The sequence below is a fragment of the Triticum dicoccoides genome, chromosome 2B, assembly GCF_002162155.2.
Source record: "Triticum dicoccoides isolate Atlit2015 ecotype Zavitan chromosome 2B, WEW_v2.0, whole genome shotgun sequence".
Taxonomy (NCBI): Eukaryota; Viridiplantae; Streptophyta; class Magnoliopsida; order Poales; family Poaceae; genus Triticum; species Triticum dicoccoides.
In genome coordinates, this window is record NC_041383.1 from 6,289,330 (window position 1) to 6,314,022 (window position 24,693).

The 24,693-nt window shown below is 46.0% G+C and overlaps 1 protein-coding gene across 1 annotated transcript in view; it reads right to left on the reverse strand.

The window, feature by feature from the left end:
- Window positions 1-1,304, reverse strand: part of LOC119366777 (sterol 3-beta-glucosyltransferase UGT80A2-like) — a 3,126-nt gene extending 1,822 nt beyond the window's left edge. Inside the window, exons 1-4 of the mRNA XM_037632498.1 lie at window positions 1,178-1,304; window positions 524-626; window positions 350-425; window positions 66-99 (exon numbers count right to left, since the gene is read on the reverse strand). Of these exons, the coding sequence (XP_037488395.1) occupies window positions 66-99; window positions 350-425; window positions 524-605 (192 nt within the window). The 5' untranslated portion in view covers window positions 606-626; window positions 1,178-1,304. The remainder of the gene's footprint in view (window positions 1-65; window positions 100-349; window positions 426-523; window positions 627-1,177) is intronic.
- Between the last annotated feature and the right edge of the window lie 23,389 nt (window positions 1,305-24,693).

Sequence of the window (24,693 nt, forward strand, 5' to 3'; positions counted from 1 at the left end):
AGAGAGAGAGAGAGAGAGAGAGAGAGAGAGAGAGAGAGAGAGAGAGAGAGAGAGAGAGAGAGTACCGCTGCTTTCAGGCCGCTGCTTTCATGGTGTACGTGTGAGGTACAAAAAAGTGTGAGCCCTCCTCTCAACAGAATAAACAGACACTGTTAGCACCATGGTGGCCACACTGGAGTTCTTTCACTAGATTTTCTTAATATGCCCCATGGAAATTGTTTGTTAATTAGTTTTACAAAAATAGGAAACATTCAGAATTGATTGATGATCACCAAAAATACTATATGAATTAAAGATAATACACTTCATGCACCAATCCACCAAGAGTAACAAGTAGCAAAGGCTTACCACTGCCTTACACTGCAATAAAATCCAGTCATGAGGGCAGTTGTCAAGTACATATATGGAATCTTTTGGTTCTGCCACTACAAAAGCCCAAAGGTTCAAGAACTCGGGATGGACTCAAAATATATGCCCACAACCAAATAGTGCAACATTCCCACAAATCACAAGATGAACTTACATGTTCCAAGGCCACCCCAACCTTTGTTGATGATACCTCTCTGTCCAGTCATTTCGAGTGCTTTGACAATGGTTTCAGTCATCTTTGCTGGATCTTGAACTGGCTAGTGTATCAGGATTTTTTTTGTAAAGAATTAGGTAAGGCATTATAGTGGCTTTTCAAAAGCACCTAGCATTTAAATTTTTATTAAATTTCACAGTTAGTTGAGACTATCTTTTTTAGATGTAATGTAACAATTGGCACCTAGCATTGCAAACCCCCTGTTTGAATTAGTAACAATTCCCCTAACTAACTAAGCTACAAACTATAGAGCTAAACTACCCTCTGCCTAAAGCACACGAATAACTTCTTCTATGAGATGCTGCACAGATTCCAAGTGGCAAACCAATTTCTTATAGTGGGAAAAAATGCATAAAGCCACTTTCTGCTGTAAAACATGGAAAGTTCCACTAATCCACAAAGTGTATTCACTGCCAATGACATCAGGGTAATTAAGAAAGATTCCCTTTGCAACTAAGCAACTAACCCTATCTTGCCAGGCAGTACAATAAGTTGAACACAGTAGGTCAAATAATGCACCATATCAGAATTGGAAAAATGGAACTTAAAAACGACATGCAGTAATAAATATAAGAAAGGTCAAACTGATCTTACAAGGCTACCAAAACCAACATAAATTGGCTTGTCACCAGCTTCAAGCCATTTCACAAGTTCTTCAGGAGGTACGTAATCCGAAGCAAGATCAAGGAAGCAAAATCCAACAACATCGATCTTGGGGCCCCAGTCTGCATTCAAATAGATGACAACTTCAACATTGAGCTATACAACCCATTCACAACAACAAAATACTGACTTGAGGACAAAAGCCATCTGAAAATTCAAATGCTATAGTTTTCCCAATAAACTACTCCACAAATCACAACTGCAGTTATAATCTCAACACGAATTATAGAAGCTCCTTAACTAATTAGCAGTATAAGACATGCACAAATCTAGCAAGTAGTCCCTCTGTTCGTAAATATATGACGTTTTGGTAGTTCAAATTGAATTACCAAAATATCGACGTCGTTCCCAAATATATGACGTTTTGGTACTTCAATTACAATGTCGCATTTCCTGAAATTTCAATCTGCTAGCTTGCAGTAAAAAGGCAATTGAGATGCAACTGCTCAATTTGTTGTCGTACATTCGGTACTTGATCGGTTGGATCACGAAGAAGTTCGACTACATCAACCGCGTTTTTGAAGCACTTCCACTTATGGTCTACTAGGGTACGTGGACACACTCTTCCCTCTCGTTGCTATGCATCACCTAGATAGATCTTGCGTGATCGTAGGATTTTTTTTGAAATTACCGCGTTCCCATAAGTGACATCCGAGCCAGATCTATGCGTAGATGTTATATGCACGAGTAGAACACAAAGAGTTGTGGGTGATAATAGTCATACTGCTTACCACTAACGGCTTACTTTTATTCGGTGGTATTGTTGGATGAAGCGGCCCGGACCGACATTATATGACCGCGTTCATGAGACTGGTTCTACCGACGTGCTTTTGCACATAGGTGGCTGGCGGGTGTCTGTTTCTCCAACTTTAGTTGAATCGAGTTTGATAGTGCCGGTCCATTGTTGAAGGTTGAAACAACACACTTGACGAAAAATCGTTGTGGTTTTGATGCGTAGTAAGAATGGTTCTTGCTAGAAGCCCATATCAGCCACGTAAAACTTGCAACAACAAAGTAGAGGACGTCTAACTTGTTTTTGCAGGGCTTGCTGTGATGCGATATGGTCAAGGAATTATGTGATATAATTTGTTGTATCAGATGATCATATTTTCTAACAAAGTTATTGGCAACTGGCAGGAGCCATATGCTTGTCGCTTTATTGTATGCAATGCAATCATCATGTAATTGTTTTACTTTATCACTAAGCGGTAGTGATAGTCGTAGTAACAATAGTTGGCGAGACGACAATGATGCTACGATGGAGATCAAGGTGTCGCGCCGGTGACAATGGAGATCATGACGATGCTTCGGTGATGGAGATCATGAGCACAAGATGATGATGGCCATATCATGTCACATATTTTGATTGCATGTGATGTTTATCTTTGATGCATCTTATTTTGCTTAGTACGTTGATAGTATTATAAGATGACCCCTTACTAAATTTCAAGGTATAAGTGTTCTCCCTGAGTATGCACCATTGCTACAGTTCATCATACCGAGACACCATGTGATGATCGGGTGTGATAAGCTCTACGTTCACATACAACGGGTGCAAGCCAGTTTTGCACACGCAGAATACTCGAGTTAAACTTGATGAGCCTAGCATATGCAGATATGGCCTCGGAACACTGAGACCGGAAGGTTGAACGTGAATCATATAATAGATATGATCAACATAGTGATGTTCACCATTGAAAACTACTCCATCTCACGTGATGATCGGACATGGTTTAGTTGATTTGGATCACGTGATCATTTAGATGACTAGAGGGATGTCTATCTAAGTGGGAGTTCTTAAGTAATATGATTAATTTAACTTTAATTTATCATGAACTTAGTCCTGATAGTATTTTGCATGTCTATGTTATTTTAGATCAATGGCCCATGCTACCGTTCCTTTAAATTTTAATGCGTTCCTAGAGAAAGCTAAGTTGAATGATGATGGCAGCAACTACACGGACTGGGTCCGTAACTTGAGGATTATCCACATTGCTGCACAGAAGAATTACATCCTAGAAGCACCGTTAGGTGTACCACCCACGCCAGCAACTGCAGACATTGTGAATGCCTGGCAGACGCGTGTTGATGACTACTCGGTAGTTCAGTGTGCCATGCTCTACGTCTTAGGATCAGGACTTCAAAGACGTTTTTAATGTCAAGGAGCATATGCGATGTTCCAAGAGTTGAAGTTAATATTTCAAGAAAATGCCTGAGTTGAGAGATATGAAGCCTCCAACAAGTTCTATTGCTGGAAAATGGAGGAGAATAGTTCTGTTAGTGAACACATACTCAGAATTTCTGGGTACCATAATCACTTGACTCAGCTGGGAGTTAATCTTCCTGATGATAGTGTCATTGACAGAGTTCTTCAATCACTGCCACCAAACTATAAAGGCTTCGTGATGAACTATAATATGCAAGGGATGAACAAGACTATCCCCGAGCTCTTCGCAATGCTAAAAGCTGCGGAGGTAGAAATCAAGAAGGAGCATCAAGTGTTGATGGTCAACAATACCACTAGTTTCAAGAAAAAGGGCAAAGGGAAGAAGGGGAACTTCAAGAAGAATGGCAAGAAAGTTGTTGCTCAGGAGAAGAAATCCAAGTCTGGACCTAAGCCTGAAACTGAGTGCTTCTACTGCAAAGGGACTGGTCACTAGAAGCGGAACTACCCCATGTATTTGGCGGATAAGAAGGATGGAAAAATGAAAGGTATAGTTGATATACATGTTATTGATTTGTACCTTACTAATGCTCATAGTAGCGCCTGGGTATTTGATACTGGTTTGGTTGCTCATATTTGCAACTCAAAACAGGCGCTACAGATTAACACTAGTAGAAAAGAGGGCTTTGGTTCAGGCCGGGTCAGCCCATTAGTCCCGGTACAGTCCAGAACCGGGACCCGTAGGGGCATTGGTCCCGGTTCGTGAGCCCAGGGGGCCGGCCGGGCCACGTGGGCCATTGGTCCCGGTTCGTCTGGACCTTTTGGTCCCGGTTGGTGGGACGAACCGGGACCAATGGGCCTGGCTCCTGGCCCACCACCATTGGTCCCGGTTGGTGGCTTGAACCGGGACAACAGGCTGCCCTTTTGTCCCGGTTCGTGCCACGAACCGGGACCATTGAGGTGCCTATATATACCCCTCGCCCACGAGCAGAGCACTCCATTGCTATGTTTTTCTCTGGCCGGGGAGGGGAGGGCTTTGTGGTGCTCTAGCTCACCTCCTATGCACATGAGGTGTTCGATGAAATGCCTGAGCCACTCTAGTTAAGCTTTCTCCTCTCGAAGCATGACCTCCGAACTCTATTTTTCCCGAGATTTGTCTAGGTTTATATTAGCGGCCCATCACGCCCCGTCCCCGTCTTCACTGTCATCGATCGCCCGCGCCGATCTCGTTGCCGGCACCACCGTGGTGAGCCTCTTGTTCTTATCTTCTTCCTGAAAGAAAAAATTCTTGCTTTAGATAGATACTCGTCTAATTTTCTTACTATTTTATTGCTTGTTATTATATAGTGCGATGGTTTTGGTATTCGCCCCGTCGGCCCTCGTCCTGTCTATGATTCAGATGTGGTATATATTATCTTTATAACTATTGCTTCATTTATTGTTTATGAAAATTATGCCGATCAACGTGACATAGATTTTATTTATCTAGGAGGTATGTGAATCAGAAATTCCAACCGACCCTATTGTCGAGAGGTTAAATTTAGTTGAAGAAGAAATCAATTTCTTGAAGGAGAAAATAAAAAAATTGAGGAGGAGAAGATCATATTGGAGTTGCATGTTGCGGATGTCATCGATGATCACAAGATCTAGATGGATGCAATGCGCTTGAAGATTAGAAAGATTAGAAAATAGGCCATTCATGCCGAGGCTTGGTATCATTATGCCGTTGGATCAACTGTTACCTTGGTTGCGATTATGATCGCATTTGTTTTCGCATTGAAATGTTTTACATAGTTTCAGTGTATGGTTTAATTAATTTAGATGCTCAGGAGAGCTTTATGTTGTTAGATGAGAACTATGTATGTACTTTGGTTTTAATGTGATGGTGAACTTCTATTAATTTTGTCACTTAATTATCTATTCATGATGTTCTGCAATGGTTTTTGACACACTTAATTATATATAATGCACGCAGATGAACCAACAATGGATGTACGGTGACAGACACACCTCCGAGTACATTAAGGGCGTGCATGATTTTCTCGAAGTGGCTGAGGCAAACAAGCAGAATGGTTTTATGTGTTGTCCATGCCCTAAATGTGGGAATACGAAGTCTTACTCTGACCGGAAAATCCTTCACAACCGCCTGCTTTACAAAGGTTTCATGCCACACTATAATGTTTGGACGAGGCACGGAGAAATAGGGGTTATCATGGAAGACGGCGAAGAAGAAGAGGACGATGACAACTATGTGCCCCCTGAATACGGTGATGCTGCAACGAGGGAAGCTGTTGAAGATCAAGAGGAACCAGATGATATGCCCAATGATGCTGCAACGGGGGAAGCTGCTGAACATCAAGAGGAACCAGACGATGTTCCCGATGATGATGATCTCCGCCGGGTCATTGTCGATGCAAGGACGCAATGCGAAAGTCAAAAGGAGAAGCTCAAGTTCGATCGCATGTTAGAGGATCACAACACTACTAGGAAAAGGTCTACTAATGGCGCACCGATTTTGCCTACTAATGGCGCACTACCGGTGCGCCATTAGTACCACACCACTAGTATTTTTTACTAATGGCGCACCACTGGTGCACCATTAGTATCTGGTATATTAATGTCGCACCAAGCAGTGCACCATTAGTATGTAAGACCATGCGCCAGTGCACCATTAGTATGTAAGACCATGCGCCATTAGTGTGCCTCCCGGGGGGCCATACGTAACCATGTGCTTTGTCATACTAATGGCGCACTCTGTGGTGATGCGCCATTAGTATCCTTTGGCATACTAATGGCGCACCTGGAGGTGATGCGCCATTAGTATAATTATTTGTTTTTTTTACTTTTCTGATTTTTGCACAGGTTACAAAATATATTATTGGACAAAATATAGACAGCAGCACACAGCAACAGCAGATTCATCGAATACAATAGAAGATTAGTCTCCGAATGCAATTCATCATATTAGTCTCCGAATTCAAAATACCGAACAAATATAAAACATTACAAGTCTCAAGACCGCGAGTATCGAGTTTGTCTTCACATTACAAGTCGATATCGATCATCTAAACTACCATCGCATAGAAGAGAGATGCGGTCATCACGATGAGCATCATCGCGATCAAACTGGTCTTCACCCGGTTCCTCCAACGCTCCCTCCTCTCTCCCACTAGATAGCGGGCGTATCTAGATTCGGCCTCTGCCCTAGTGGTGTACCCTTTGTAACTGTTACCGCTGAAACGGTGAACCTGTCTCTGACACTCCTCCCAGTCGTCGTAGACTCCGGGAACCTTACCCTTGTACACGACATACGACGGCATCTCTATGCACAAGCCAAACAACAGACAATACACAAGCAATATGTAAGTATGCAACAAAAGGATCGGAAGAGAAAAGCAAGACATTAATAGCACGATTCATGATCCTACTAATAAATAGCATCGATTACATCTAAGTTGAATGACTGTCCAAACTAAAGAGACATACGAATTCATTAAAGTTTAATCAACATGAGCCAATCAATGTTTCAGAACTACACATCACTATTTTCGACTCGACTCATCGGACAGGAGCGTAGATGAAGCCGTCGTCTGTCGTGATGGTCATGAAATCGCGGTCGTTGTCACCCTGCATTTGTAGCATTCCATCTATCTCACTGTTGGACGGTTGATATCTGAGGAAGAACTGCCCCGAGGTATGAAGGACATCTTGATGGATGATGTCCGCAAACTCCGACTGGATGCGAAAGAATTCTTGTCTGAGGTCCGCGTCCTGGATTGCCGACAACCTCGCGGCCCAATCTTTGAGATTATCTAGTAGCAGAAGGTGATGATGGTCCCTTACGATCGCCCGCATGTGATGGAGGGCGTAGTAGGCATCCTTCTGACCGCCAGGCGGCTGCTTGACGCAGCAGAACTTCATATTGTGTGAGAAGGTGTGCTTGCCGTACTTACGAACTGCCCTGGTGAAGGTGCCTCCAGATTTGGCCTAGCCGGGGAGAACATCATCAAGAACTTTCTTGACATTTGTGTAGTCTATCTTGGAGTTACGGTTCGGGTCGAAATACGTGGCCATGGAATATTTCAGGCTTAAGAGGATGAGTGTGCAATGTGTGTCACTGCACAGAACACGGAATGTTAGAAAAAAAACAACGGTCGAAATCTAAGAAATCATATGTTACGGGGCGGTTAAGGGATGACTTACTCGGGAAAGTAAGCCACAAGGAAGTTATTCTTATCTGGGTTTGCCAGAATGACGCCTTCGAGGTGTGAACTCGCAACTTGGCGGTCCCCAGCACTGCTCAAGTGCTTGGCACGCATGTAGAAGGAGTCGACTATCACGATGTCCGGGGTCTTGTCTCTAATGATATGCATCTCCATACTCAGCGAAAACAGCCGAACGAAGGTGTAGTGTAGCGGATGAATGTTAAACATAGCAAAGATGTCATCAAACCACAGGACGATCATACCCCCGATGTCGCCATCCACAAAACCCTTGCCCTCTGGCACCTTGGCCACGAAAACTGGGTATGCCACATCATTCTCTCTGAGACGCTGCTTCTCCAAAGAAAGAACACTGTCGTGCAGACTCCGCATAGCACCGGTTGCAGCATTGAGCATATTTGGCGGTAGCATCGCCCTACCCGCCACATGCACCCTCCTCGAAATATCCTTAGGTGAAGGTGGCCCGTCCTGAGCACGGATCAAACTCGGTGCCGACTGGCTCGCATCGGCGCCCTTGTTAGTCTTTCGTTTCCGTCCCTTCTTGATCTCCTGTAATGGGACCGAGTTCTGCTCACAGACCGCCTTCTTGAGCGTGTTGGGGCTGATAATATTTCGCACCTCAGCTATCTGAGGCCCGGTGAAGGCGGGAGCTGGAGGCGTCTCCTGAGAACTGAACGCCAGACGACGCCTGTTGCAATTGGATTTCTTCGCCGTACCAGCTAGATCGCGGTCGTCTTGGTTGGGTTCTTGAGAAAGAGGCCCGCAGAACTCGTCAGCATACCCATGTTCGGCAAAGTACTTATCGACTTTGGTAAATGTACCGTCGTCGTTGTTGTCGTCGTCCGGATCCTGTGCCATAGGGATGTCCGGATCCTGTGCCATAGGGATGTCCAGCATAGGGATGTCCGACAGGTCCGGTAGCGTTGCGGCGTTCTTGCCATGGCTTGGCGCCGGCACGACTGGTGGTCTTGTCTATGGGGTGGTGTCCCCCGCCCCCAAACGAATCTGGCTCTTTGGCCAAAGCAGGGGCCAGTTTACGCATTAGCTGAGGGTCATCTCATCTTCTTCGTCGGCCCCAGCGGGTCGAATCGGAGGTAACAGCTCGTCGCAACCTAGCAGCACCCGAACCACTTCAATCCTATACACTGTGGGTGGCATCGGATTACCGTGGAACATGGGGTTGCCCGTTTAAACGATTCTGCCCTTGGCGACATCGACCAACTCGCCGCCCACGAAGTGCAGAAGAGTGCAAGGAACGTCGGCGGCGCCCTGCGAAAACATGTAGGGCATCAGGGATGCCCAGTCAAAGGCAAGGAGATGAAGTCATTGGCCGAGAGGCTTAGTTACCGTGACGCCGTCGAGCTCGGCTAATGTCGAGGCACCGCCAGCGTGCAACTGACGGAGGGGGCGCTTGCTGGCGAGGTGCCGGCCGGCGTACAACCGGGTGCATTAAGCTCCAATGCCCGTGCCGGCGCCGGAGACACGAATACCGCCTCCGTCGGAGACGCCAATGGCGCCGCCGAAGACACCAATGGCGCTGCCTGCGCGCTGTGCGAGTTGCTGGCCGTGAAGCTGGGAACCGGGGGAGGCCCCTGTTGGCCGCCCGCAATCCATGTCGTCAGCCCATGAATCAACGTAGTCACCATTGCGTTGAGCTTTGTTCCCAGTTGTTGTTCCACTTGCTCTTGGACAAGCTCCGGAATCCGCGCCACTTGTGCCTTGAGTGCTTCAACCTCGCGCGTCTGGCTTTCTGAGCTGGTCTTTTTCTCCTTCCGCCCACCAGCGGTATAGTATGACGACCATTTTGTCGACAAGCCTTTGCCGGCCACACGACCAGCTGACGTCGGCTTACTGAGCTTATCCTTGTTTTTCATTACGTTCAACGCCCTATTTAAAGGGGTGTCGAAAGGGGAGCTCTGAGACGACCCCGCGCTACTGCTTTCAGTTTCCTGCGGAAGGAACATGAACCATTTAGAAATATTGGGGATTAATTAGAGTGCAACCATATGGAGCTAATTTCACGGGGGTGTATTCCTTACCAGAACAAGCTCAAGCGCCCTGGTCTTCGGATCCGTGGTAAGCTCCTTTGTTATCGGGTCCTCCTTGTACCGGGCCCTGACAAAGTTCCTCGTCTGCTTGTTACCGTTGTATTTCTCGAAGCGGGGCGGTAGGCCTTTCTCGGCACGCTCCGCATCCTCCTTGTCCCATATAGGCTCCGCCACTCTGTAACTGCCGGGACCGAGTTTGTGTTCCCCTAAGTTCAACTCCCGCATTTCTTTCCCCCACTGACTTGATTTGGAGGTTGCGCTGCTCTCGCACTTGATCTTGAACTCCTTGTAGTCATCTTCGGTGATCGAAGGATATTTCGCCTTGATCTTCTCATAACTATCACCTTTATCAATCATTCTCTTCACCGCGCTTCTCCAAGTAGACAGGGCCGTGCTCATCCTCGTGAGGGCGGCACTGTTCACTTTATTCCCTGAGAGGCGTGTGTTTTCAAAATCGGCGGGGAACTTGTATCGTTCGTGCAGCTTCATGAAGAGGAGGTTGCGCAAATTCCCTCGGTCCTTATGCCTAAGGTTCTCGGTGTTGATCGAGACGGTGCTCCGGAGAATGCACCCGAGCTGAAGCGAGTACCCCTTGACTATATGTTTGGGCTCCGTTGGATGCCCGTCGGAGTCCACTTGAGTAAATTCCTCCTTGAGGGTGCGGAGCGCATTCGGGCGTCGGTCCTTCCTTTGCTTCTTCGGTTGGCTGCCATCTATGTGTGCGCCGCCATCATCAGTGGTGGCATCCTTGGCGGCACCATCAGTGGTGTGATCCCCGATGCCAATAGGGGTTGTGTAGTCAGGATCGGTGTCTTCCGTGGCGTCCTCATAGCGGTGAAGTTGTTCCTCCATCTCCTAGGACAGCTCCCAGAATTGCTTGCCGCCCAAACCGCCGGCCTCATCATTGTTGGCCATGTTTTGCTCTAAATAGGAAAACAGTTTGGTCAAAAAGTTGGTTATTGTCAAGGAACAAGATCATGGTCTCATCATTTAGGGTTTGTCGACACCGAGGCATCCTAAAAGCTAAGCTTTTATCATTTAGGGTTTGTCGACGCCGAGGCACCCTAAAAGCCTAAGCGTACATCATTTAGATTCTCATCGACACCGAGGCACCCTAAAAGCCAAGGTTTCATCATTTAGGGTTTGTCGACGCCGAGGCACCCTAAATGCTAAGTTAAGTTTTCATCATTTAGGGTTTATCGATGCCGAGGCACCCTAGGTTGGGCCTAATCACTTGGCACTAATCACTTGGCTCTATTGGCACATATCTTGGGTTTATCATCTAGGGTTTATCGATGCTGAGGAGAATTCTAAGTTGGGCCTAATCACTTGGCTCTATTGCCACCTATGGTTTAATGCAGCAAGAATAAAGGGGCAGTTGATCCTACTTAATTAAGTACTAAGATACCCCGGCCCATGCATTAGTAGCAAGTACCCCTTATGTCCGATTTTTAGCAAAGTCATGCTAAAATTCACGGAAAATTTTAGCATGACCTTTGCTGAAAATAGGACATATGGAGTACTCGAATTTGCCGGAACGGAAGTTAATCAACATTCCGGCAAACTCTAGGGCCTCTCGGGGTACCTGCAAAATCATCACGACATGAAGGGCCTCACAAGGGCCTCAAGCAGCAGCGACGTCTCCCAGGACCCCATTTTTTTGCTAAATTGCTTTGAGCAACAATCAGAGCAGAAAATTCAGCATATTTCTATACAACATCACTGTAAAGATGAAGAACAGTTCTACAGCAGCCCATTTATATACAATAGCATCTTTGGTCATACCAATTTCTGAAACAATTCAAATCTGAACTGTATCTTGCGTAGGCACCACTACTGCAAGTGCCATACTACTGCAAGTGCCATACTACTGCAAGTGCTATACTACTGTAGGAAAGGAGGATCATCATACACATATATAGGAAAGGAGGCCCATTCCTATTTTTGGAAGCCAACAGATGTACACATAAGATAAAAATGTAGTGCTGAAAGTTTAATGCTTACAAAAGACTTACTGAAATAGTGAAAAATATGGAGTCACCAAGCTGGCTAAGAAACTCCCAAAGTCCACTAGCAAATCCAAGATATAATCCTGTTACACACATCATAACAATTTAAGATAATTAGGATAAGGATAGTAGGAAATGAAAAAGAAAGAGCTCAAAAAAACAATCACAACAGAAAAATAATAAAAACCTAGTCCTAGAAGAAAATAAATCCTAAAAGAAAAGAAATCCTAAAATCTAGAGCAAGTCCTCGCAGTAGTAGTCCAACTAGATGGCCACCACTACTACTCCTATCACTAGAGTAATTTAGGTACACCCAACAGACCTTAAACTACTACTTCATCAATGATGACTCACATGGTACAAAAGAAGTTGAGTGGACCAAGTTACAAATCCAACAAGATTCTAGGATGTGAACCAAATGATTTGCCAATAAAAGGTAACAATGATATTGCAGGAATAGAGCTTCCTAAAATAGGAATGATAATCTACTGTCAATAACCATTGAATAAAACAGATTTACCAACAAAATCTAAAAGGACACCTGCCTATCAGATTCAAACAGTTTATCATTTTCTAAAGCCATAAGCACAACAATCATGAACAGAACTACACTACTTCAGACAAATAACCAATTAAGCGCCAAAAAAAAGCAAATAAACACTAATCAGCAGGCACTCTCCTGCTACAGCTAACCAAAATCTTCTAGCTGATTCTTAAATCAGACAGTTTGAGCACTACAATTCTCACAAGATCTGCAATAGGTCAGGTAAAGACAGTTTGAGCACTACAATTCTCACAAGATCTACAATAGGTCAGGTAAAGACAGTGATGACAAAGTTGTAACTACTTGAACAATCAGTGGACAAGATATTCACAACATAAGGGTTGTGCACCTCAAATATATAAATCACATGGTATACAAATAATTACTTGGAGAAAGATGTTCACTGTAGTTTACTGAACATGTTAGGCATTTGTCATGTCATAATCTTTGCCATTTTACAATTAAATTTCTAAGGTGGAGCTATTGATAAATTGAACTGTTAAGCACTTGTCATGTCATAATCTTGGAGAAGGAAGAAGCAGTACATAGGAGATTCAGAACAATAGCTAGGTAGATAGTCACAGTACACAAATTCATGCTTGTGTGTAAAAGTTCACTGGTAATCTCATTGTGCTGCTATAAACAAAGATTGCAAGAAGATCTCAATCTTACTGATTGTTGTTGCTTGAGTATTATTGAGATCTTACTGATTGTTGTTGAGAAAACCTACGCCTATCTAAATTGAAAATACACATCTTCAATACTCTAATTATACAAACTGGAAATTATGACAGTACATGCAGATCTCAGTTTCAAACTGGAATAATTTACAAGCAGGTCTCGAAAAATGCACTTGTTTGTGTGGACTAATTTTGAAGCAGTTTGCAGAGTACTGTCAAAATTCAGAATGGTGACTGAATTTAATTGATTTTTTCAATAAAGTTCATATGGAAAGGTAATAAATCAGTTTTGATTCTATTGACAGGAGTACATTGAACTCTGTCAATACAATTAGACATGAATAAGAACTCTGTCTAAACATTCAGTCTATACTTCAAGATTAAACTGTCTAAATATTCAGTATGCTATTGAAGGACTAGTAAACATTCAGTCTAAATATGAACTCTGCCAATAGATTCAGTTGACAGTACACTGCAAGATTCAGTATAATTATCAGGAATCTGTAATCTTGATCAAACACAATGGCTTGGACCTGCAATTCACCATCAAATCTGATCCAAATGGGGAAGGGGAGGGGCACCTTTGACGAGCTCGATCGCCTCCCAGATGCTAGGGCGTGCCGCAAGAAGCAGCAGCAGCAGCACGACGGGGCAGCGGCGGCGAGCTCCTGCTCCTAACCCTAGGTCGCCGCCCCGTGAGGGCATGGGGATGAGCGGGGGAGAGAGGGAGGGAGGGACAGAGACTAACCGTCGTCGATGAGCAGCAGCCGTGCGGGGAGGCTCGCGCCGCCGTTGAGGACCGCGTCCGATGAGGCTAGCCGCTGTCGAGGGGCAGCCCCGACGAGAGAGATTTGGTGGTGGCGGGGAGGTCGCGGGCTCGAGGGGGAGGAAGGGGAGAGGGAGGCGGCGGGGGCGCGTGGGCGGCTGCGGCGCAGTGGGTTGGGGCAGCGGCGGCGGCGGCACGGTGGAGGGAGGGACGAGAGAAGGAGCGGCGCGGTGGATCAAGGGAGAGGGAACTGGCGAGGGAGAGGGAAGGGGGGATCGGGCGAAGGGATATCTAGCTAGACACTATAGCAATGGCGCACCACCCTCTGGTGCGCCATCAATAGTTTTTTTTTCTTATAGCAATGGTGCACCCTCCTCTGGTGCACCATTAGTAAATTTTTTTCATTATTTCTTGTTGCATCTAATAATTTGTTTTTTATCAAATTTGTTATTTTCATGAGGACTAGAACAGAAGATATCATCAAATATCATCAATTTTTTTTAAATATCATTAATTTTTTTAATTGAAAATATCAACAAATTTGTTATTTGAAAATATCATCAAATTTCTTATTTGAAAATATCATCAAATTTGTTATTTAAAAATATCATCAAAAAGTGGGGGAGGGTGCGGGGTGTCAGCGGCGGCGGTGGAGCGGGGGAGGGTGAGGGGGGTCGTCGTCGGCGGTGGAGCGGGGGAGGGTGCGGGGGGTGCTCGGCGGCGAGGGGGATCTAGCGAGGGGGATCGGATAGCTATCGAGAGGGAGGGGGATCGAGATCGAGTGTCCTCATGAATATTCAATATTTTTTCATATTGAATATGAAAAAATATCATCAAATTTGAAAAAATATTCATGAATTCAAAAAGTGCCCATGAAATTTAAAAATATTCATGATATCAAAAAGTGCCCGAGAAATGAAGACTACGATTTAAATACAATCAATCTTAGCTAGCTATCTGTTCACAATCTTCTTGCCCTTCTTTTTCGCAAATGGAGTTCTTCTGTGGAACGGACGTCCTTTAGGTAGGGTGGTCCTGCTTCTTCTTGTGGTGTGTGCTTCTACTTCATCGTTGTCGTCATGTTCGATCTTCGGGTCGCCGTACTTGTCAAAGTCTTGCTCATTGGCTACTCCATCCATTCCGATGATCTTCCTTTTGCCTCTCCTCACAACAACACGACTGGGCTTTGGCAGGTCGGTAATGAAGAAGCATTGGTCCACTTGGGAAGCCAGTACCCATGGCTCATTTTTCGCGGTGACGTTTGCGCCCGCGGTCTTGGATTTGGCTTCGGGTATAACCATGGTGGTGAAATACCGGTCTTCTTTTAGGACGCTCTTGGCCCATCTGACACGGAACATCGGGACCTTCTCTCCAGCGTAGCTCAGCTCCCAGATCTCCTTGATCCTTCCGTAGTATTTGTCCTTGTCGTTGCCGGTGTAGGATTCCATCGTTACCCTGGAGTTCTGATAACCATCGCTCTTCATGTCCTTGTTCTCAGTGTAGAATGTGTAGCCGTTGATATCGTACGCCTCATAGGTCATCAGGTTGTGCTCGGCGCCCTGTGACAAGGCGAATATGAGTTGTTCTTCCGTGGAAGAATCCTCATGTAAAGGGTACGACAGAAGCTTCTGCTTGAACCAACGCATGAAACATGAGTTGTGCTCTTCGATTATATCTCCGTCCATCCTCTGTTGGCCTCGGTCATTGTACGTCTTCTCAATAAAGGTTTTGTGCTCTACCACCCAAGGATCGACCACGTCTATGTGTTGTAGCGCGACTAGGTTTGCTCTTTCAAAGTCGGCGAGTCGACCCTCGAAGTCGACATGCATTTCGCGGCGACCCTCACGGTGACCCCATCCAGCGAGCCTACCGAGGTGCCTGTTGACGGGCAGACCAACGGGGTTCTCGATGACTAGATAATTCGTGCAGTAGGAGATGCACTCTTCGGTCAGAAAGCCCCTGGCTATACTTCCCTCTAGACGTGACATGTTGCGAACGTATCCTTTGATGACACCATTCATCCTTTCGAATGGCATCATGCTGTGCAGGAACGTCGGCCCGAGTTGGATGATATCCTCCACGATATGGACCAGCAGATGCACCATAACGTCGAAGAATGTGGGCGGGAAGTACATCTCAAGCTCGCATAGTATCACCACGATCTCTTCCTGTAGCCTTCTAAGTCACCTCACGCCAATCGACTTCCGAGAGATGACATCGAAAAGTTGCATAGGCCAAATAGCGTTTCACGGACGTGCGCGTCCATGATCCCACAGATTGCAACTGGAAGTATCTGCGTCATCAGCACGTGACAGTCGCGAGACTTCATCCCGCTAAACTTCTGCTTCGCTGGGTCTAGGTATCTGCTTATCTTCCCCACGTAACCATAAGGAAGTTTTACTCCTACGAGGCAGGTGAAAAACTACTCGATCTCCTCCTGACCTAGAGTGAAGCACGCGGGAGGGTAGTCATTTCCGGTCTTCTTGGCCTTTTTGCCTTTGCGACGACTTTCTGTGTCCTGCTTCGCCTCATCATCATCATCATCATCATCATCATCATCATCATCATCATCATCATCATCATCATCATTAGCGTGAAGCTCCTGTCTGATGCCCATTGATTTCAAGTCTGCCCTTGCTTCCGGCCCATCTTTGGTCCTCTCTGGCATGTTGAGAAGGGTACCAAGCAGACTCTCGCACACATTCTTCGTGATATGCATGACATCAAGGCTGTGAGGCACACGGTGGATCTTCCAGTACGGCAAGTCCCAGAAAACAGACCTCGTTTTCCATACCTTTAGCAGCGGCTCTGGCACCTTTCGCTTCTTTCCCGGCTCTGGTGCCTTTTTCTTCTTTCCCGACAGTGGGCAGTCTTTCCAATTTTCAACAGCTCGTCTATTTCCTCGCCGCTCCTCCTACACGGGCGTTTTCGGGGTTCGGTTTCACCATCGAACAGATCCTTGCGTTTCCTCCACGGGTCATCGTCGTGAAGCCACCTTCGATGTCCCATGAACACGGGTTTGAAGACCTGGGATCTTTATCTAGCTGGCGATATGTTGTGTCATCCATGCACCTTACGCATCCAGAAAATCTATGGACTACCTGCCCCGCGAGATATCCGTAACCGAGATAGTCGTGCACCGTCGTGAGCAGTGCGGCTCTCATAGGGAAATATTCTTTCTCTGTGGGGTCCCACGTATTGGCTGGCATTTTCCACAACATGTCTAGCTCCTCCTTCAGCAGCCCCAGATACAGATTGGTGTCGTTCCCTGGTTGTTTCGGCCCTTCAATTAGCATACTCATGTGAATGTACGTCCTCTTCATGCACAACCAGGGGGGAAGGTTGTACATCCACACAAACACAGGCCAGGTGCTATGTGTGCTTCTCTGGCTGCCAAACGGATTGACTCCATCGGTGCTCGCGCCCAGCATGATGTTCCTTGGATCCTTCCAAAATTCTGGGTATTCGAAGTTCAACGCTTGCCACTCGCTCGCATTCGTAGGGTGACTCAGCATCTTGTCTTTTTTATTTATCTCCGGATTATTTCCGTCATCTTCCCGCTTCTTCTCCTCCCTATCCGCGTGCCAACGCAGGAGCTTTTCTACCTTAGGGTCCGCGAAATACCGCTGCAGACGAGGAGTGATTGGGAAGTACTACACCGATTTTCGAGGAGCTTTCTTCCTCTTCTTGTATCGAGTGACGCCGCACACCGAACATATGGTAGACTCCGCGTGCTCGTCCCGATAAATGACGCAATTGTTCATGCACACATGGTATTTCACGTGCGGTAAATCCAGAGGACACATGATTTTCTTCGCCTCCTCGAAACTGGTCGGGCACTTGTTCCCCTTGGGAAGACGTTCGTGCCAGAATGACATGTTCTCGTCGAAGCATGCGTCGGTCATTTTGCGTTTTACCTTCATCTCCAGAGCCATGAGCGTTACTTTCAGGCGGGTATCCTCGGGCCTGCATCCTTCATACAATGGAGTAACCGCGTCTATCTCCAGTTGATCCAGCTTGGCTTTCTCTCGGGCGGCAGCTCTTGTGTTATCCGTCTGCTTGAGAAGCAACTCTTGAATATGAGGGTCCTGCACCCAGCCTCCATCGTCGTCTGCTCCGGCATCTTCATCTTCATGATCATTCCCTTCATCTTGATCTTCCTCATCATCATGTACGACATCTTCTACATGATGACTGTGTACAGCATCATCGTCGTGATCATGTCCTGGAGATTCTTTGTCTTCTCGCCCGCCCTCGCCGTGGTGGTTGCCTTGTTGCCCTTCCTCAATTCTTGCCCAGCCCCCATGGACGACTTCATAGTCATCTTCATCACCTTGCCATTGATAGCCATCCATGAAACCACGCAAGAGCAGGTGGTCCCGCACCTGCCCGGAATCCGGGTCCGCAATAAGGCTCTTCAGCTTGCATCTTCGACACGGACATCTTATCTCTGTCTCGTTCTTTTGAAGCATCTCGGCCTTCGCAGAGCTCAAAAACCTATTCACGATGCCTTCGATCATCGTGCGGACCATGGTCGCTTGCGGGGTAGAGCAAAACGATATTTTAGAACCAAGAAATTTTTTTGGCATGACCTTCCCTAAAAATAGGACCAAAAAGAATGCATAGTGCCAAAATTCTCGCCGAAACGGAAATGAATCAACATTCCGGCAAAATATTGGCAACTATCGTATTTCAAATACCGGTACCTGCAGACACAAACATATATGCAACACCACAAACATATGCAACATCACAAACATACATAGATCTAGCTAGGCCACAAAAAGTGCATGTGGACGTTGTTGGAGCGAGCTAGGGAGAAAAAATAGATCTACAACATGAAGATAGCTTTCCCCTTACTTACTATCAAAAAAAGGTAATTTCACCACTTAGTTTTGATGAATCTATGGTGCAAATGAGGTGAGGAGGAAGAGGCATCCGAAAGTTTGGAGAAGGAGGTGGAGGGAATGAAGTGGGGAAAGTGAGTGGGTAGGTGTGGCTGTCCAAAATATCTTGTTGGGGTCCCAGGTTACTAATGGCGCACCACCAGCAAATGTGCCATTAGTATGCCTGCTTACTAATGGCGCACCTGCAGGTGGTGCACCATTAGTAGTTTTGCAAAAAAGTAAATATATATATATATACTAATGGCGCACTCTCTGTCTGGTGCGCCATTACTAGTTAGAACTAGTAATGGCGCACCTCGCTTGGATGCGCCATTAGTATGTATGGAAAAATGGAAAAAATATATTTATTACTAGTGGCGCACCATTTTTCTGGTGCGCCATTAGTGTCTTCCACACTAATGGCGCATCTCCAAATGGTGCGCCATTAGTATATAGTAGTGGCGCACCACCTGACAGCTGCGCCATTAGTGCCCATCCCATCTATAGCCCTTTTCCTAGTAGTGCAAAAAAGGGTTGTACCCCAATTGCAAAGATGGCAACACAAAGCTCGGTACCGTACTGAAATTGCTGTAGTGGAAGGTAGAGAATGTTGTGCCTGACAAAGGATTTGAGAAGCTACTAAAAATATTGAAGAAGAAGCTTCCAAAGGATAACGAATTGCCCGACAGTACATACGCAGCAAAGAAGGTCGTATTCCCTCTAGGATTGGAGGTGCAGAAGATACATGCATGCCCTAATGACTGCATCCTCTACTGCGGTGCGTACAAGGATCTGAACGCATGCCCGGTATGCGGTGCCTTACGGTATAAGATCAGACGAGATGACCCTGGTGATGTTGACGGCGAGCCCCCAAGGAAGAGGGTTTGTGCAAAGGTGATGTGGTATGCTCCTATAATACCACGGTTGAAACATCTGTTCAGAAACAGAGAGCATGCCAAGTTGATGCGATGGCACAGTGAGGACCATAAGAAAGACGGGAAGTTGAGAGCACCCGCTGACGGGTCGCAGTGGAGAAAAATCGAGGGAAAATACTGGGATGAGTTTGCAAGTGACCCAAGGAACATATGGTTTGCTTTAAGCGCGGATGGCATTAATCCTTTCAGGGAGCAGAGTAGCAATCACAGCACCTAGCCCGTGACTCTATGTATGTATAACCTTCCTCATTGGATGTGCATGAAGCGGAAGTTCATTATGATGCCAGTTCTCATCCAAGGCCCTAAGCAACCCGGCAACGACATTGATGTGTACCTAAGGCCATTAGTTGAAGAACTTTTACAACAGTGGAATGGAAACGGTGTACGTACGTGGGATGAGCACAAACAGGAGGAATTTGACCTAAAGGTGTTGCTGTTCGTGACCATCAACGATTGGCCCGCTCTCAGTAACCTTTCAGGACAGACAAACAAGGGATACCACGCATGCACGCACCGTTTAGCTGACACCGAAAGTTAATACCTGGGAAGCTGCAGGAAGAATGTGTACCTGGGCCATCGTCGATTTATTTCGACCAACCATCAATGTTGAAAGAAAGGCAAGCATTTCAAAGGCGAGGCAGATCACCGGAAGAAGCCCGCCATGCGTACTGGTGATCACGTACCTGCTATGGTCAATGATTTACACGTAATCTTTGGAAAGGGTCCCGGCGGACTAGCTGTTCCGAATGACGCTGAGGGACACACACCCATGTGGAAGAAGAAATCTATATTTTGGGACCTACCCTACTGGAAAGACCTAGAGGTCTGCTCTTCAATCGACGTGATGCACGTGACGAAGAACCTTTGCGTGAACCTGCTAGGCTTCTTGGGCATGTATGGGAAGACAAAAGATACACCCGAGGCATGGGAGGACCTGCAACGCTTGCACGAAAAAGACGGCATGCCTCCGAAGCAGTATGAAGGTCCTGCCAGCTATGCTCTATGAAAGAAGAGAAAGAAATCTTCTTTGAATGCCTACTCAGTATGAAGGTCCCGACTGGCTTCTCGTCGAATATAAAGGGAATAATAAATATGCCAGAGAAAAAGTTCCAAAAGCTAAAGTCTCATGACTGCCACGTGATTATGATGCAACTGCTTCCGGTTGCATTGAGGAGGCTTCTACCAGAAAAAGTCCGATTAGCCATTATGAAGCTATGTGCATTCCTCAATGCAATATCTCAGAAGGTGATCGATCTAGAAATCATACCAAGGCTAAGGAGTGATGTGGTACAATGTCTTGTCAGTTTATAGCTGGCGTTCCCACCATCCTTCTTCAATATCATGACACATGTCCTAGTTCATCTAGTCGATGATATTGTCATTCTGGGGCCCATATTTCTACACAATATGTTCCCCTTTGAGAGGTTCATGGGAGTCCTGAAGAAATATGTCTGTAACCGCGCTAGGCCAGAAGGAAGCATCTCCATGGGCCATCAAACAGAGGATGTCATTGGGTTTTGTGTTGACTTCATTCCTAGCCTTAAGAAGATAGGTCTCCCTAAATCGCGGTATGAGGGGAGACTGACTGGAAAAGGCATGCTTGGAGGGGACTCAATAATATGCAGGGACGGATATTCTTGGTCTCAAGCACACTGCGCAGTTCTACAGAGCTCTACCTTGGTGACCCCGTATGTCGATGAACACAAGAACAGTCTGCGCTCCAAACACCCAGAGCAGTGTGACGACTGGATTACATGTGAACACATCAGGACTTTCAGCAGTTGGTTGGAAACACATCTCAGAGGTGACAAGATTGTTTGTGATGAGCTGTACTTGTTGTCCAGGGGACCATCTTTACTGTATTCATTTACAAAGGATACGAGATAAATGGGAATACATTTTACATGATTGAACAAGATCAAAAGAGCACCAACCAAAACAGCGGTGTCCACTTTGATGCAGCAACCGAGAGGGGAAATGACACATATTATGGTTACATAGTGGACATATAGGAACTTGACTACGGACATGATTTTAAGGTCCCTTTGTTTAAGTGCAAATGGGTCAATCTGTCAAGAGGCGGGGTACAAGTAGACCCACAGTACGGAATGACAACAGTGGATCTGAAAAATCTTGGGTACACTGACGAACCGTTCGTCCTAGCCAATGATGTGGCACAGGTTATCTATGTGAAGGACATGTCTACCAAACCGAGAAAAAGAAAAGATAAGGAAGCGAATACATCATACGGTGAGCCAAAGCACCACATAGTTCTTTCAGGAAAAAGGGACATCATGGGAGTGGAGGGCAAGACAGACATGTCTGAAGATTATGAAAAGTTTCATGAAATTCCTCCCTTCAAAGTCAAGGCTGACCCAAGCATCCTCATAAACGATGAACAGTATCCATGGTTACGGCGCAATAAGCAAATGACACAAGCGAAGAAAAAGTGAAGACTTTCTCCCGCAACTATTATGATGATACCATGCCAACTTTGTAATAGACGAGTATGATACCATTGCCCGTTTTGTACATGCACATGCTATGTGGGTGAAATTATGATACCATGCCAACTTTCAACTTTTTCAGAGTTCATTTGAAATGCTTTAATGTCTTATGGTTCGGCCCTCGTAATACCATTAATCCCAGTTCGCTCCTTGTCAACTATGTTCTCACCAAGAACACTCAAGAGGGCAGCCACGTGGGCCATTGGTCCCCTTTCGTCTAGACCTTTTGGTCCCGGTTCCACGCACGAACCGGAACCAATGCGCCTCGCCCCTGTCCCATAACCGTTAGTCCCGGTTTGTGCCACAAACCGGGACTAAAGGGTTGGTCCTCATTGCGGTCAGAGTTTAGTCCCACCTCGCCAATCGAAGGGCGCTCACACCGGTTTATAAGCCTCTCCCTCTCTGCCTTGTTGAGCTCCTCTCAAAGTGAAAATAGATGCCCTTATACAGGGAATTTGACCTAAATCCATACTGAATTTCTCTGAAATTCGTAGAAATTTATTATGAATTTAGGTTGAATTTTCTCTATAGGTGCATCTATGCTCATTTTTTTAGTAAAGTTAATCACAAACTTGTGATTCACACAAATTTCAAAGAATTCAAATTTTAACTATTCAAATTTGAAAACTAATGGCACTAACAGAAAGTTTATAATTTTTGTGACTTAAAAGAAAAATAATTAAAAATAAACTTTAATAAAATAAATAAAAATAGCAATAATAAGTATTTTGTTGTAAGTAGAAACAAAATAAAATAAATAAAGCAACAAAGAAAACAAAAAAACAAAATAAATTTTCTAAAACTAATGGCACTAACAGAAAGTTTATAATTTTGCTGACCTAAAGTAAAAAAGAATTAAAAAATAAAGAAAAAAACAAAAGAAAAGAAATAATGCGAAAAACAAAACAAAAAAACTGGAAAAAAACTTTGAATTTTAAACACAGTAATTTTAACTATTCAAATTTGAAAACTAATGGCACTAACAGAAAGTTTATAATTTTTGTGACCTAAAAGAAAAATAATTAAAAATAAACTTTAATAAAATAAATAAAAATAACAACAATAAGTATTTTGTTGTAAGTGGAAACAAAATAAAATAAATAAAGCAAGAAAGAAAACAAAAAAAAGTGCCACCTACTAGGCCCCCACTGCCTGAATACGACTAGAAATCCTACCATGGGCCAGGATTCAGGCCCGCAGGAGGCCCAGTAGGCCCACAGGCACACAGCGTACGGTTAGGCCCGAAAGCCTACAATTGAGAGTAGATCGAGAGGGTGGGCGCAACAACGCTTATAAACCACTCTCGTGCTCTCTCAGCTAGCGAGGTGGGACTAAACTTTGGCCGCGACGCGAGCAGCACAGGGGCCTTTGGTCCCGGTTGATAGCACCAACCGAGACTAAAGGGGGTGCATTGGTACCGGTTCATGGTACCAACCGATACCAATGCCCGCCCTTTAGTCCCGGTTGGTGCTACCAAGCGGGACCAAAGGCCGCCGCTTCCCGCCCTTTGGGCTGCTGAAAAGAGACCTTTGGTCCCGGTTGGTGCCACCAACCGGGACTAAAGGGTGGCATTGGTCCCGGTTGGTGCCACGAACCGGGACCAATGCTCTCAGTATATAAGAAAGCACTTAGCATTTCTCAGATTCATCTGCGTTAGTTCCCCTGCCCCGCCGCCGCCGCCAGGCTGCCCGAGCTCGCCCCGTCGACGCCATCGCCGCCCTCTGCTACCTCGTCTACGCGCAGCCGCCCCTGCCCTGATCACGCCGCCGGCGGCCCGCCCCGACCACGCCGCGCGCCCCTACCCCGACCACGTTGTCGTCGCCCCAGCTGCCCCGACCACGCCGCTGTCGCCTCTGCCTCGCCCTGGCCCGACCACGCCGCCGTCGCATCTGCCTCGACCTGCCCCGACCACGCCGCCGTCGCCTCTGCTCACTACAAAAAAATACACTTCCGTTATGATACGTGTTTGTCACAGTAGGTCGCGCTCTTTGTCATGCATGTACATCCATGACTAATTTATGACAGAATCGAGATAGTCATACATGTGCTGTCGTAGAAGTGTTTGATGACATTACCAAAATTATCATCACGGAAGTGTCCACTTCCATGACGATAAATCGTGCGTCACAGAAGTGCATTCGTCAAGGGTGACCGACATGTGGCATCCACCGTAACGGAACGCCATTAAGCTATCGGGTCGGGTTTTGGATCCGATAACCCGTTAACAGCCCCGACCAATGAGGATTTTCCACGTGTAAAATCATCATTGGCCGGGGGAAACACGTGTCGGCTCCTTGTTGGGATAGATGTCATCCACTCATTGGACAGAAGGCGCCTATGATACGTCGACACGTGGCACGGCCCAACAGAGGCCCATTCCTTTGAAAAGGCCGGCCTGTTTGACTTGGTCAAAAGGTGACGGGCCGGCCCATGGAAAGCCTGTTAACGGCCTGCTCGCATATAGCCCATTTACAGCCCGCTAACCCAAGGCCCATTACGCCCTATCCGAATTAGACCCAGTAGCGTCATCTGGGCCATCCAATATGATTCCAGCCCATTTTCACTTCTGGCCCATGACGTCTTTCGGCCCATATGAGGCCCTATGTAACTCTTGGCCTATTAATGGCCCGTGGTGAAACTGACCCGTGATGAACAGTGTATTACTTTAGACCCATTAAGGGTCCG